Source organism: Drosophila serrata, unplaced genomic scaffold, assembly GCF_035046125.1.
Source record: "Drosophila serrata isolate PLE 108 unplaced genomic scaffold, ASM3504612v1 contig_241, whole genome shotgun sequence".
Classification (NCBI taxonomy): Eukaryota; Metazoa; Arthropoda; class Insecta; order Diptera; family Drosophilidae; genus Drosophila; species Drosophila serrata.
Window position 1 is genome coordinate 1,347,113 of NW_028257139.1, and position 15,732 is coordinate 1,362,844.

The following is a 15,732-nucleotide window of genomic DNA, read 5'->3' on the forward strand; positions in this document are numbered from 1 at the left end:
CTGTGGACCACTGACCACCTCCATATTAATCGCACCATATCTACTTTGAATAGTTTTTCAGATACTATCGCTAAGTGTGACCGCAGCACAACCAATATCAAAATCGTAAAGTCGATAGTTATCGAAATCGAAATATTTTTGCATGAACATCGAACCTTAACTCCGACCGACACGCAGTAACTTAACAACAAAAACTCATTACTAATATTACTGCCGTCGATTTAGTTAGCGCGAAACGATACCGAGCTCAGGCAACCAGCGCTACCGCAAGTTGTACGTCAGCATTCCTGTAATAAATTATCGGCATATGAAATAGTTGCGATTCCGCTTGGAAGTGTGTGAGTGCGTGTGCTTCTTTGGGTGTGTGTGTGTGTGTGTGTGTGTGCATATGACTCGTGTTTTTTTGCCGACAATTGGAGAAAAAATCAAGGAAACTAAAGTTTCCAACTAAAAAGCCGCTAAAACGGTGGCGTAAAAGTCATAAACATAAACAACTGTGCGAGCGCAGAGTTCTAGCATTTGGCATCGAGTCGAACGGGACCTGCAGATATATAAATTAAATATAGCAAGTGCGTGCGAAGGTTACGCGTCGAGTGCAAGTGCATTTGCATATGTTTGGAACTTGTAAAAAGAAAGTTCAAATAAAATCTAATGCTATATTCTCGCTCTCCCCCTTTCTGTCACCGTATTGCCGCCCCTCGGAATCTTCTGCCCGCAGCGATTCAAGGAGGAAAGGACAACTTGAAATATTTGGAAAAGATGCAGATCAAAGAATTGTGAGTATTGACATTTTATTCAGCTTACCTGTGATTATTAAATTTCCCTAAAAGCCGTGCAAGCCGCCAAAGGTTTGTGACAAATCGATTTTCCGCTCACTCCGAGACTCCCGCTCTCTCTCTTTCAGTGAGTGGGTCTCTGTCGCGTGTCGCCTCTCTTTCACTCTCTTAAGAACTCTGGCGTCTTGTCGGCTGTTTGTTGCTGTTGTTGCTTTTGCAATTAAGCTTGCGGGCATTTTCCACAAGAACAACAACAGAATATTGTTCTTATCAGCCCGCTCCTCTCTCTCCGCCACCCCGTTTGCTTTTGCTCTCACAATCTCTTCGTTGCCCACCATGCAGCTGTTTGTGATGACGTAATAAGTTTCAAGTTGGAATCGAAGCTACGTAAGCAAGTTTCTACGTAAGCCAACGTAAGAATCGCAAAATTTACTTGATTCATAATGGCTTTCTTGACTTTCCTTTTTTTTTTTTTTATTATTATTTTTTTGTTTAGCGGCGCCACGTTGTCGCTTTTGTGTGACTCACGTCGCTCTCTTTTGCGCCTCTCTTTAGGTTTTCGGCCCAGCTTTCGGCAAAATTTAATCAAACAAGTTGTTAAAGTGCGATAAGGTCGTTGCGTAAACGAATTCGATAACCGCCACTCCGTTAGTCACTCTTGCCAGACCAGAATCCTTTCCTATATCCAAATAGTGCCACCCATTTAAAATAAACATACGAATAAGCCGAGGCTTTTAAATTTGTACACAAATTAAATGATAACATTTATGGTATGTATTTTTACGCTGTTTATCGCGGTTGTATAAAAAATACACGCACACACTGAGACTCTCTCTTTAACCCGCATAGAAATATATCTTTTTATACCCTGGCCGGGTATTACAGTTTTAGTCAGAAGCTTGTAACGCTGTGAAGGAGTCATTTCCGACCCTAGAAATATATTACTGATCAGAATTAAAAGCCAAGTCGATCTATCCATGTTCGGTAGAAAAATAAATTTTCAAAATTTTAAAATTGTCAAAAATTTGCAAAAATTTTTAATTTTTAATTGAGTATGCAGATTTATTAAATTCATAAAAACTAGCATAGGAACGCTTTCAGAAGTAAAATTAATGCTTTTTTGGCTTAGTTATGCGTTTTTTTAACTTTGATAATATATGGGCATTCTCTGGTGTCGAATGCGACATTCGTACGCATTCAAACTAAAAAAACACATTTGCCAAGACTTTATTTTAATTTTATAAAAATTGAAACGTATAGCTCTTGGCTAGCACTATAATTGGTGCAAAGGTCGATTTTGAACCCTTGTTTGTTTTCAAGATATTCACTAAAATGTACTGCGTTCGCACGCGACAAAAATAGAAGTTACATGAGAAAAAAACCAGTTTAAGCTCTGATTTCAGCGAAACGTGATGAAAAATTGTAGTACAATAAATTTTAATGAATTACGCAATGAATTATCTTACTAACGTATTTTGTTTGATTTTAAAATATTAAGTAGTTATTTTTTAAATTCAATTTTTTGTCCCGGTCGCACGCGACAGTTTGGAAAGCGCTAATTCAAACTGAAACTGTACGAATATTGGTGATCGGATATGTCCTTTTGCACTTAATATTGAATCTTTGGGTTTTTTATGTCATATTAGAAACCAAAAGTTAAAGCAAAATGCTTCGGTTTCAGAGATTGGCATCAAAACAAAACATGCCATTTTTTATGCCTTTTTTTGATAAAAACAACATTTTTTGCGTTTGCGCGTGTTTGACATCGATTTTTTTGAAACTTAATTTAGAAAATGAAAAATTCTCTTAGTCTTGATCATCTTGATCAATTTTTAATATAATCATGTTAAAAATACTCGTTTTTAAGCAATTTTAAGTTTTTGGCCGCGGTGCACGTTTCTGGAGAATTGCCCATATGCATATAAAAATATCGATTAAATGAATTCGTATATTTTAAACTTTATGGGATTTCAAACTGCAAGTGTATATTATCTTCGACTTCCCGAAGTTTTTTTCCCTTCTTGTTTAATTTAAATTTTATTCACTCTTATTTGCAAAAAACTCACACACGTCTGTATTTCTCTATAGGACTGAGTGCTTTTGTATTCCCATCCATCCTCACATTTGCCAAAGTTACTTTTTATTCATTAACAAAAATGGGGAACAAAAACATGGCGAAAGGAAATTGCCGAGTTAATAATTGATTTTGACTTTGGCAGCTGTTGGAAAGCCAAGGTCATACAAAACAGATTGCACGTGGAAAAGTCGTACTGCAAAATCACACAATTCTTATCGCTTTTTATAGCCGGCGTTACCCTTATCGTGCACATCAATCTGGTTATAAGCTACGATCGACTATATAAAGGGTTTGTTTCAGATAATTGATTGATAAGGCTGGCTTCTCGTCTTACTGTTAAAGTCCCAGGTAGTTACTTGACAGGAAAATAGAAATACCAAGTAACCTAGTCATACAAGCAAAATATTGGTAGGAATAGTGGGCTTTGACTTAAGGCCCCGTTTTTACAAATAAATATGGATGTCAGGTATAGCTCTGTGTATTAGATTCTGACCAGAATTATATCAGTAGTATAATTATTATAAGAAAAGAACTGTTTACAGAACTGTAAGTTAGTCCGATATTTGACTGAAAGTCACAGATTAGCATCTAGTGCTAATTAGAGTAGCTACAACATTCTCCGTGTGCACCGGCGATTTGTGTATATTTAGCTTTAAGTGCCATTACGTGCCCATATTTGTAGGCTGAAAGTATACAATTCAGCTTTGTGAGAGCCTTTAATGAAATTCCTGGTATTATAGTCCCCATAAGTTGACAGAAGTAATGCCATAAATGTTTAATTGTTATTGATGTCGTAATTTCCCCACCGAGAGCCTTTTGCCTTTCGCATTTCCAAATGCCTTTTCCTGCCAGATTTTTGCATTTCCCGGCGGCCTGCTGTGGGAGTATAAACCATTTGGCGCACTGAACATTTCAACGCTACAATTAAATAAAAGGAAAAAAGAATGTGGGAATGAAGGCAACGTGTGCCGGGTGGTGGTGGCAGATCGCCTCAGGTGGATAAACAATTTTAAATGGTCACGGGGCAGAGTGGCAACATGAATCAAAAGCGATAGGCTGCACTTTGTATGTTTCATCTGATAATGTGTGCAGTCGGTCAACACTTTATTGTTTACTATAAAAAAAGATCGTACTATATTTATTTTCACAGTAATGTGAGCAGCAGTTCATGAATATCAACAAATAACTGAAATTGAAAACGTTGGGAACTGACAAAATTCTGTAAATTTCAAACCTTTTTAACTAACTAATGTTTTTCATCCATAAATGTACATACATTAGAGATTCAATTTTGCCCATCTCATCGTTATAAAATACAGAGTTTTTAACTTTTAACCCGCTTCAACTTTGATCTCTGAAAGGAAAAGCTTGTTTCAATGTCAATCCACCTCGGCCTGGCACTCGTCATAAAGTTGCTCTGGCGTGACTTTTACTGACCCAACTGATTGGCGCACTTTGTATCCCCTACACATATATCTGTCGGATACCCTCCCCTGTTGGTCTTCTCGTCCATTCCGCCGCAATCAATTCGAAAATGGCACGAGCTCCAATTTAGTTCCGCCATTTGTGTTTTTTTATGTTCCGCGATAAGATAACAGACAGCGTTTGGTTTTCGGTTTGTATTTGTGGTTTCCAACTCATACACACACCTCGAGAGAGAGAGAGAGAGAGAGAGAGAGAGAGTGTGTGTGTTTAGTTTAAGTTATTTCATTACAAAAATTGTTGGCAATTGAGTGTGACGCTTGACTGTTGGTTTGGCTCAAAAAGAGGTCTGAAAAGAGTTGGCCAATGTGTGTTATTTACTACTTAATGGCTCTTAAATTTGTAAACAATTACTTTATTACTTTTAGGTTTTTTCATAAGCCTACTCATGTCTTTCATCAGGTTTTAAGTTAGATTTCTTTAAGTGACCTTGAATTGTTTCTTATAAGTTCAACCTGAATATCGAAACCAGATAAAAGTTGGGCTTACTTCCATTTTAAAACAGCTTTATACGGATGTCGGAGGTTAGGCTTTGACCTTGAACTAAGTCTGCAAGATGGTCTTTCTAGCAAAGCAAACAACACATTCGAATTAATTCAAATATTGACTAAATGTATATACTATTCCATGCGGAATATTGTGTAGTTTTCTTTACGTTTACTCATGCCTTACAAAATGTGTGTAATAATCCAAATCATTACGCAAAAGGCTTGCGTTAAAAGCTTTAGTTTTCTGTGGATTTGGTTGAATGAGTCAGTGTCAAGGCATTTATTAAGCACAATGGCAATCTCTTTGTGACATCTTTATTGCGGGGTAAATCAATTATTACTGGCCTTTCAGTTTTGGACGGTCCGCAAGAGCCTTGGCCGAGAGCTTTCTACTTGACCTCCACGACGCAGCCCACACACACACACTCTCGGGTAGTCCCCCAAACACAATCACTTTCCATTTTTAATTATGGCAACAAAACCCAAACAATTTCCCTTGTTTACGGACACCAGGGAGGGGGCCCAAAGTGGTCAGTGGGGGGACCCTTGAGTGTGTTTCTTTTGGGCCACATTGGTCTCATTAAGAGTTCTTCAATATTCCGCCGCCGCTGCTGATGTTATTGTTTTGCGCCAAACCTTCGCTCTTAACCTCTCTCTCTCTCTGCCATATGTGGCGATTTCTTTTATGTTTCTGTTTTTGTTTTTGCATAATTTGTTTATTGCTCCCATTGTGCTCTGATTCATGAAAACCCTCGCAACAAAATATACCATAAATCGTTTGATCTTTCGAAATTGGGATATTGTGACCCAGTTGGAAGTTGTTATTTCCCTTCATCCCTTGCTGGAAACTTATTTACTTACTTATTTGTATTTCTTTCTTTTTATTTGTCACAAAATCACGTATTGTGTTGCCTCTGTTCTTGGGTGTCTTTGTATTTTGTTATTATTACTTTTTATTTTAGTAGTTTCTTGGAAAATGAAGCTTAATAAAGTGTGTCTTATGACAATTTATTTGTGTTAAAGTTGTACCATTTGAAATAACGAATAAAGTTGTAAGAGATAAAAAATGAATGATTTTGATAAGAATTATGTATAGCTTAGTTGAAAATTGGTTAGTTTTTATAAATATAACATTTAAACGTTTTAAAAACTTAAACACTATGGATAAATATATCTATTTTTATTTTATTTATTTGTCACAATTATGTGAATTCAGTTAATATCTTAAGGAATCACACATTAAAGTTTAAAGTCTGACATTTTATAAATTTATAAAGTTAAACAAAAGTATAACATACGCTCATTTGGACTTCAAATGCATGAAGCGCAAATGATTAAGTAAAGTTTCACATAACTTTTTAATAATTAAACACCACAACAGTGTTTAAACTTGCCCCGAGTCCCTTTATAGTTCCAACTTTGCGGATTCCATACACCCCGCCCGGCTGAATCATTCATCTTGTTTTCGGGGAAATCCCCCGATGAACTCGGGGCAAAAGTTAAATCTCCACCCTCTCACCTCGACCGTTGCTCGGCGAACTTTAACCTTTTTAGGGGCGGTGCATAGTTGGCCAACTGTGCAGGAGGCCCAGTACATTAAAGGCTTAAAGTCCCTCTGGCCACGCCTACCAGTTGCTCAAGTCGGCTGGCAATTAGGAAGCACATCATTATGAGTGTCAACAGAGGACCAAAAGGTTAATTGCGCCTGCAAGACGCTTGGCAAACAAAAGCAGGAAGGAGGTCTCCTTTTCAGGATCCGTTCCCTCACCTACAACACTTTGATTGTTTTCGAGTCGTGTCGTGTTTCCAGCTGCTGTGTTGCATTGTTTGGTGTTTATGTACATATGTATAAACGTAGTGTATACGGTATACGGATTGCAACTCATAAAGTCCAACCAGCACGGAGCTTGCCTGCTTTATGGCCAAGGAGCTTCCGTTCACACCTTGCCAATGTCGTGGGGGAAAACTCCGAATGCATGCCAAGGCTACCCCGCCTCATAGGAGTAATTTATCCTTTTACTTTCCGGAAAACATTTTATATGAAAACATGAGGTCTTTTGACTATCCGTTGATTACAGTTTGTCCCTTAAATTACCCCTTTAAAGGAAATGAGTTTCTCAGCTGGAAATCGTTTTTATAAAATTTTTTTAGGACTCTGCTGGGAGTCGTTATTATATGAATTTGAAGTTTCTATTTTATAAATAATGCTTAGAGTTGCTTCTTGGATTTAATATATTGAATAATTGCTGTACTTAAACCTCTTTGGAGAGGAGTACAAACATTGCATTGAGAAAATAATATTTTTACAGGCCCTGTTTTTAAATTATTTTCCCTAGTTTAAGCCAACTTTTAAGAGCATTCTCCTAACTCGTTGGAATTTAACTGCTCCAGCTTTGGGAATTAAAATGTTGCCTGCAAAACCGCGACAAATGTCAAGCGATGTCAACGAGTTTCAAGGCTGTCATAATTATATGGGGCACCCAAAACATTTCCTGCAGCTTCCGTTGCTTGCGACCTTTTTTGTTATTTTGGTAATTAAAGGATGAGTGTTTTTGGCCCAGAAGTGGGTGGGTTGCGTTGGTTGAAGGCCGCTTATACTTAGCAGGCAAATAAAATTAGAAAATGTTTGCAAAACTATTATGTTGCCAGCATTTCAGAAATGCATAACTGCAGCATTCTGCAAAGCAACGCCCATTTATGTAGTATTTTAATTAAAACTAAGTCATTTAAATGTTTCAAGAGTCTTGCTTTCACACAATTAGGTTGGATTTTGTTGTTGCTATATTATTTGCCATCGGGTAAGCCAACTAATTCCAATCTTATCTCAACAAGTATCAATAAACTTCAATTGATTGTGATTAGACAGATGGTCATTCTGACAAGTGGCCGAAGATAGTTTCTTCCCTTTAATGCTGCATACTTTAGGGCTCGAGTTGAGTGCACAGAATGTGTAAAATTAGTGTAATTATGCAAATTTTGTAAGCAAATGTGCTTATGCCGCAATTAACCTTTGTTTGTTTAGTTAATTTATCTTTAAATATGAAAGCCTTTGAAATAATAACACAATAGTTGAGTCACTTATCAAAGTAAACTTTAACCAAAAAGCTCTCAGTATGGCAACTGACTTTAATTGTTATTAAGCAAATATTTAAGACTCAAAAGCCATTTTAATTTCATATTTAACGATATGTTTGAAGCCCATATTAACCCATACTATCAAGGGTGTCCGTTTCTTTTTATACACAGGCCTGATATTTAATTAAAACTGTTATAACAAACTTAATTAAAACGTGTATCCTTTACGCATATACATACATATATATTCGCTCGCACTGACAGTGTCATCCTTTGTTCTTTTTTCTCGTTGCAGCCGTGTGACCTTGCCATTAACTGTGGAAGAGGTGAGTCCTGATGGAAATTTCTGATGAAAGCCCAGAGAATAACTTTCCACTTCTCGTATCTTTTATTTTATCCCCTGCCACAGTATCAAGTAGCACAATTATTCTCGGTGGCCGAGGCATCAAAAGAGAATACGGGCGGTGGCGAGGGCATCGAGGTGTTAAAGAACGAACCCTTCCATGATGTTCCCCTGCTGGGTAAAGTATTTCGCAAATTTATAATTGAGAACTCACAACTGACACATCGTTTCCGTTGTTTACTGCAGGTGGAAAATACAACTCCGGGCAATACACATATAAGATCTATCATCTGCAATCAAAAGTTCCAGCCTATATAAGACTCTTGGCGCCCAAGGGCTCACTGGAGATCCATGAGGAGGCATGGAATGCCTATCCCTATTGTCGAACGATTATTACGGTAATTAATGGGTTTTAATGGGAACACGGGGGGTCTATATTATTTTGTAAACTTCCGGCAAGGATGAGTGCGTCGTGGATGAGTGCACGACAATCTGATTACACTATAATTACATTGCATTTCTAGAACCCCAAATTTATGAAAGAGGCGTTTAAAATAATCATCGACACGCTCCACGTCGGCGATGAGGGCGACTCGGAAAATGTAAGTCAAGGATCCATTGTCAGACGTTACTAACCTTGTGTTTTTTCCCTTTTCTCTCCACAAACCATCACTTCATCTCATCATGCATTGTGAATATTAACCATGACTAACTAACCACTAACCACATTTGATTGCCATTTGAGTTCATTTCCTTTTGGTTGGGCTTGTTTTGGTTTCGGTTTTTGGTTACTTTCTGTTATCGATTATCGGTTAAGAATCCCGGTTACATGAATAAGAACTTTAGAGTAGATGTCTATTCGCAACACCTTGATTATAACATTGGGGAGACCGAGAACGTGAGTGTAGTTGATTTATCATTTCATTTGCTGTCTGCTCTGTTCAGCTTTGTAGTTCCAAACTGCCATTGATTGATCCATGTGCATGTCTGTCAGTAGATAATCGCTTTAAATGTTTCATAGTGCAGAGACTCAGAGTTTTTAAATGGTTTGCGCACAAAATCCGTATTTGCAGGTGCATGAGCTGACGCCGGATAAGCTGAAAATGCGTGAGGTGGTGCATATTGACATTGCCAACGATCCTGTCCTGCCTGCGGACTACAAACCCGATGAGGATCCAACCACGTAAGTGACAATCAGAAGACTCTTTAAAATGGATTAAAATATATAGGTTATTTTTTCCGATTTCAGCTACCATTCAAAGAAGACGGGCCGCGGTCCCCTGGTGGGAGCCGATTGGAAAAAGAAAGTAAAACCCGTCATGACCTGCTACAAGTTGGTGACGTGCGAGTTCAAATGGTTCGGCCTGCAAAATAGAGTAGAAACATTCATTCAGAAATCGGAGCGCCGTCTCTTCACAAACTTCCATCGGTAAATGGCGTTGCATTTTGAATTTGTTCGAAACACAAATCAAAACACTCATATAAGACCGCAGATATTATAGATTTACCTCCCTTCTTTCCCTTTGCAGCCAAGTTTTCTGTTCAACTGATCGCTGGTACGGTCTGACAATGGCTGACATACGCGCCATCGAGGACCAGACCAAGGAAGACCTGGACAAGGCGCGGCAGGTTGGCGAAGTGCGAGGCATGCGCGCGGACGCCGAATAAGTCTAGTTACAAAATTCTAAACAAACTATATATGTGTATGTAAGGATCTGGAGAAACAAAGCAGAAACTAGATGACATGGCAAGGCGAGCAGGCGATAATGAAATTGAGATAAAATTGCATAAATAAATTTACAATACCAAACAAACACCAAGCAAGCAAAACTGAAACGAAATGAAAGCAATTCGAAGCAAACAGTAGCAGCAGAAACTAAAACAAAAGCAAAACACCAAGTGTACTGCAACCGCAGCAACAGAGCTGAGTTCTAGTGTAGCACCCAACAACCCAACAAATTAAAGAGAACCCGAGAAAGCCGAGTTGCAACCGCAGTAAGTTAGTTAAGTTCCTTTCCCTGCACTGTATGTTACAGGAGCAAAAACACACAGGACAGAATGCGACAGGACAGCCTGTTACACGTGAAATCCAATTGTTTAAGTTGCAGTTTTAAAAATTGTAAAAATAAACCAGATCAAAGTTAATGTAAAAAGTTAAACACAATCATCCTGTTCGATAACCAAATCGAGAATCGAGACAGAGCGGCGGGCGGAGTTCGGAGCATTTTGAATTTGTGATGTGCGGAGACATCTGAGGATATGTACATGGAAGCCTATACAGCCAGGCACGTCTATTTGCATTCATTGGTTATGCAGTTGTGGCCGGCATTCGATTTGCATTTCAAAAAGTCAGCAGTCAATGCAACAAACCAAATTTCAAGATGCCGGTAGAGCGGGAACGGGAACGGAGTCTAGGATTGACTGAGCAAACAGTTGCCTTTCATGGGCTTGAGTTTGAATGATTTATGTATGTATGAAGAACCGCCTGCGAGTGGAGTTAGCCCCTGGACTATGTAAGTTTGTGCAGACGAACATGATAGTATATCTGTATATCATTTTAGGATTGTGATGGGATTTTCCCCAAATGAAATGTACAATTCCATTCTCACAAGTTTTCAAACACACACTACCAAGCAAGAGACACTAGGAAACTGCCAATATCTGAATAATTCGAAATCTAAAGAAATCTTTAAATTAAACCACCTTAGATACATCTCACACCTTCAAGATCGCCTCGAGCACTTTCCTAATTACCGCTAACTTCTGCTCAAACCTAGAAGTAACACTTGAGAGTTACCCCAATATGTAAAACTAAATATATATCTATGAAACGTCCATTTTAACTCTAACTAAAACCTGTCAAACCAAAAAGTATGAAAGCTTTTAACAAAATCTACATATATTTTCATGATCTTGAAACACACACACGCGGCGGCACTTAGAGACCCAAAGGATAATGGAGGAATTAAAAGGCAAATGAATTTAATAGAACCTCATAGGCTTAAAGCATTCAACTAGCGACATGTAGAAGAGGAGAATGGAATAGTCGAGGGAAAATTCAAAAGGATTTTAAATATATTGCCTGCACAAAATGGTTTTATTTTTATAGCCAATCGGTTCGAACACACAGACATCCCACTCGACACACAGAGAATGCATCAGCATCGGCAGGATATTATACATTTGTACATACATACACAGAGGACACTTGAAACACGGGGAGTACTTTTAATAAAAATATACTATGTAATTATTATAAAAGGCAAAAATGCTGCGTTACAACATATTCCATAATGTATAAACTGCGCCAAGTTGTTATTTGCTGTGTGCGTTCTTGTTTGTTCGCGTTCGTTGGTTAATTGCAAATTGGTTACTTCGATTTATTTATTTACTTAGCTAACGTATACAAAAACATATATATTTATGTGTGTGTGTGAAATCTACATTAATATTTACCAGAAATCTAACTTATGGCCAGCATCATCGCTCTAAATGTTTACTTTAGCCAATTTAAGGAATGTGCAAGATTAAGTGAAAATGTGGATTCCCCACAGTTAAACATGGCCCTTAAATTTCTAGATTATAGATCTAAAATTTTCTCAGATTCCAAATTTCTATATCTCTTGGCGATTCAGGGTGTACAAAAGGTCCTAAATTGTAGGGGACGAAAACCAGGACCTCGGTCTGTTTCGAGGATAATTTTTTCCAATTTTATTTGTAGCAAACTGTCGAGGGACTCAAACTTCAACAATAAATCCTTATAGGTCCTATCAATCCCCAAAATATCTAATTTGTATGGCGCACATCTAGAAGAAATACCAGAATTTAGGCATTAAAATAAAATATACACAAACTAATAAGATACAAGCAAGCGGCATTCTCAATTAACGAAAGGAAAATGAAGGAGATCAGTAGATCGACATAAAATTACATTTCAATATTTGAAATAAATTCGCGTTCAATTTTTCTCGTAATAAAAAAAATAAAAACCATAATTAATACTGTTGATTAACATATAATTTGATAAAGTAATACAAATGATAATAATAATTATATATATACACCATAAACGATTTTTACAGTAAGCTGAATACAATTGATATATGAGTAACACGTTATGAGCTGTTAAAAATAAATCGAAACCAAATGAAACAAATACTAATTGTATTGTAGTAATTATTTTAATTGAAGAAATAAAGCATTATTAATGATATATAATATACGAGTGGCAATAGTCCTATTATTTTTGTGTGTGTGTACAGTTACGGGCTGCTCCACTCTACACCGTTTGGTCGGCCAGCCAGAAGAACTGACGCACTTCCTCCTCGTTGGAGGGTCGGCAATGCGGCGGCGGAGTGATCAGCGAGTTGCGGAGCGCTTTCATGGCCAGCATATTGCGCTTTACCGCCTTGGAGAGATCGATGATGCGCTCCGGATAGTGGACTCCGATCAGGCACTCGTATTGTTCCTGCTGCTCCGCAGACATTCGCCATGGTTCATGCCTGGGGGGAAATGGATGTTAAGATTGGGCTTTCCCGAAGGAATCTTAAGTTCTATCCACTCACACAAATTCCTTGGGCACGCCCATCAACTCCGGCACATACTGCTTGATGTAGACCCCCTCCGGATCGAGGCGCTTGGCCAGGGCCACCGGACAGGTGACCAGCGAGGAATCCAGCAGCCTCTCGAAGGCCGAACTGGATACCCACATCCAGTTACCGGCACAGACCGACCAGTCGGCGTCCAGCAGATACTTCAGGAAGTGCTGCAGTCCGTGCTCCCAGCTCTGCCACAAGCCGCCGCGGGTTAGGAAGGTGGCCACCGTGTTGCGGAGCGTGTGGTGCAGCCATCCCTCAGCCAAGAGTTGCCGCATTGCAGCATCGATCAGTGGAAAGCCTGTTTGGCCCAGGCGCCAGCGCTGTAGGAGATCCTCATCTGGCTTGGCCCACGGGATGCTCAGGCAAATCTCGTTGCCGTCCATGCGATCGTAGTTCGGGTTGTTCACAGACATCGTGTAGAAATACTCTCGCCAGATCAGTTGTCCCGTAATGTGGGCTCCGCCACTCATCTGAACGCCGCGCACACAGGCTCGCAACTGGACATTCTTGAAGAGATCGTGGACGCTCCAGTAGAAGCGACGAACCGAGAGACATCCGAAGCGCAGGTGGGCGCTCATAGACTTGGGTGTGTCATGGATGTTGGGCAGAGCCTGGTTGGGCAGGTAGAAGCCTCGCTCGAAGGCGTGCTGCTCCACCTCAAGTCGTTCCTCCAGCAGCAAAAGGGCTTGGGTTTCGCCACCACGCCAGTTGATCTTGGCCAGGAAACCCATGTTGTCGCCGTAGACATTAAAGTGATCCGGATTGGGCATCTTCTCGAAGTAGCCCACACTGCGGCGCAGCTCTGGGGCCAACTCAACGAAAGTAGCATCTTCAAGGTGGACATCGGCAGCAGGGCGAGGTGGTAGGCCAATTATCTGAACAGTGTGCTGGTAGAAAACAAATTGTTATTACTAAATATAATTACTCTAGAGATTTGTTTGATGAGTACTTACAAGGAACATCTGGTACGTTAGTGGTGGAATACCCCCATTCGTGTCAATCACCATCCGCGGATCCCATAGAGTGTGCGAAACCTTCTCCACAAAGTCAATGCCCAACTCATACATAGCGACCGGACGGAGTCATCTCTATCGTTCCATATCGGTTCGCAATCCTGCTCCATGCAGATCCTGTGCAGACGCACATGCTCATTCAGCCGACGGAAGATATTCACCGGTTCACCCTCAAAGACATGAAGGCGTCCCCTTCCCTCTGTTGCTGCCTGAATCTGATCGTCAATGTCCTGCAGGGAGTCCAGCAGGAAGCGCATACGATTGTAACCTACACACTTGGTGCCTGAAACGGAAATGGTAAGTAACATCATATCTTATTGTAAAAATTAAGGGATAGACAGTCTTATATCCGTATATGTTTAAAAAACCATGAACTGCTTTAAGCCAAAATTACTAAAGGATAAGATCGATCAGTATATCATCTACTTTATATGGTCGAAACTGACTACTTTAATGCATTGCAAATCCCTGACTAAAATTCTAATATCCTGCAAGGGTATAATAATACAAAAATGTATAAAAATGTAGTACATTTTAAAATATTCGCAAAGCATTGTCTCTTGAATTTGAATTATTTATTTTTATTTAAACAATGTGCATTCAAATTACCAGTTCTTGAGATTACATAACCGACCTCAATTTTTTGCATTTTAAAGTTGGCCAGCTTTCTGTTATCTTGCAGCTTTTCCTTTGACAAAACATTGAGCTAAACTCGGTTGCTTGTTTTTCCGATTTTACCCGCAAAATGACGCTTATCGGTCAAGTTATGGGTTCCATACGAATTTCTCTCTCTGAAAAGGCATTATACTTGCATTCAGGTTTTCTCTCACTGTCCCCTCCCCTTACCCGATTTTGCATTGTCTTTCTATATTCTATGGTGCACTCGTGCATTCATGGAACCGCCAGCCGCAAATCGCATTATAGCGCATCGTTTGTTTTGCTCTGCCAAGCTAAAGTGCATTAGGTTTTTCCTCCCCTCCTTTTCCTACCGCTTTTCGCGGCCATCTGATTTCCATTCCCCCAACCCCCCTTTTGGGGTGCACAGCTGCGAAAACGCTGAATTTGCGGAGGTCGGGGTAAGGGAAAATATTTGATAACACAGGCAAGTCGCAAAAAAAAAATGATATTAGCTCATACGTACAATGAGTGTGTAATTGCAATCGAGCTTTTTTTGCATTTTTATTTATTGCTTAACCCACTAATATACAATGTTTGGCATCAGTAAACATTTATAACATTGTCAATTACATTATTATATTCCTTAAATTTCAATTAGATTATTTGACTTTGAATGAAAACAAACATAAAACAAAAAGGTAGCAATTCGGTTGTATATAAAATGATATATAGACGTTCAATTTTAAGTCGTAAAAAACGATTATATTTGTTGATTTAAGTCACTTTGTATATATATTCAATAAAAAGCTAAGAGATACCAATTGATCCAAACCACGTAACCCTCTTAATTATTCCCATGACAGCCGTAAGTTCGATTCTTATATGCATATAGTTTCAATGAACTCAATGGCAAATGCAAATATGAGAATTGTGAATTGTTTAGTTGGTACACAGACACGTGCTTCGCTCACCTGCACTCTCTCCATCAAATATGAATATTGGAATCAGTGCTATTCCCTGATCTTTGTCACTAAGAGCAGCCACCAAAGCGGGATTATCATGGAGGCGCAATCCATGCCGGAACCACATCACATTCGCTCCACGTACCGCCATCTTGAAAGGACGAAGGAATAAGCTCGCTACTCAATAATCAAGTGATCGCGTTCTCTATATCGACCTGTGAGAAAGTTTTTCCCGCTCGGAAAATTACCGGAATATCGAATTTATTTTCCGTACACGCGACACGCTCGCACCAGTCTCTA

The 15,732-nt window shown here is 39.2% G+C and overlaps 2 protein-coding genes across 8 annotated transcripts; one reads left to right on the forward strand and one right to left on the reverse strand.

The window, feature by feature from the left end:
* Window positions 1–47: 47 nt before the first annotated feature.
* Window positions 48–12,463, forward strand: vib (phosphatidylinositol transfer protein vib). 7 transcript variants are annotated; one of them, XM_020957870.2, is made up of 9 exons: window positions 48–273; window positions 719–776; window positions 8,194–8,224; window positions 8,308–8,419; window positions 8,488–8,639; window positions 8,766–8,843; window positions 9,315–9,424; window positions 9,491–9,670; window positions 9,771–12,463. In XM_020957870.2, exons 2-9 carry the CDS (start codon window positions 760–762, stop codon window positions 9,907–9,909), a joined length of 819 nt encoding a protein of 272 aa, XP_020813529.1. In that variant the 5' UTR covers window positions 48–273; window positions 719–759; the 3' UTR covers window positions 9,910–12,463. The 7 variants fall into 7 exon arrangements, with proteins under 7 accessions (XP_020813529.1, XP_020813527.1, XP_086687898.1 ...); XM_020957868.2 differs by lacking the exon at window positions 8,766–8,843 and adding an exon at window positions 9,059–9,139 and having other exon boundaries at window positions 114–273; XM_086831772.1 differs by having other exon boundaries at window positions 117–338.
* Window positions 12,404–15,732, reverse strand: cry (circadian regulator cryptochrome). Its single transcript, XM_020957866.2, is given in 5 exon segments — window positions 12,404–12,743; window positions 12,807–13,726; window positions 13,793–13,902; window positions 13,905–14,135; window positions 15,442–15,732. Coding segments are annotated over 5 exon segments (1,626 nt in total). The 5' UTR covers window positions 15,584–15,732; the 3' UTR covers window positions 12,404–12,520.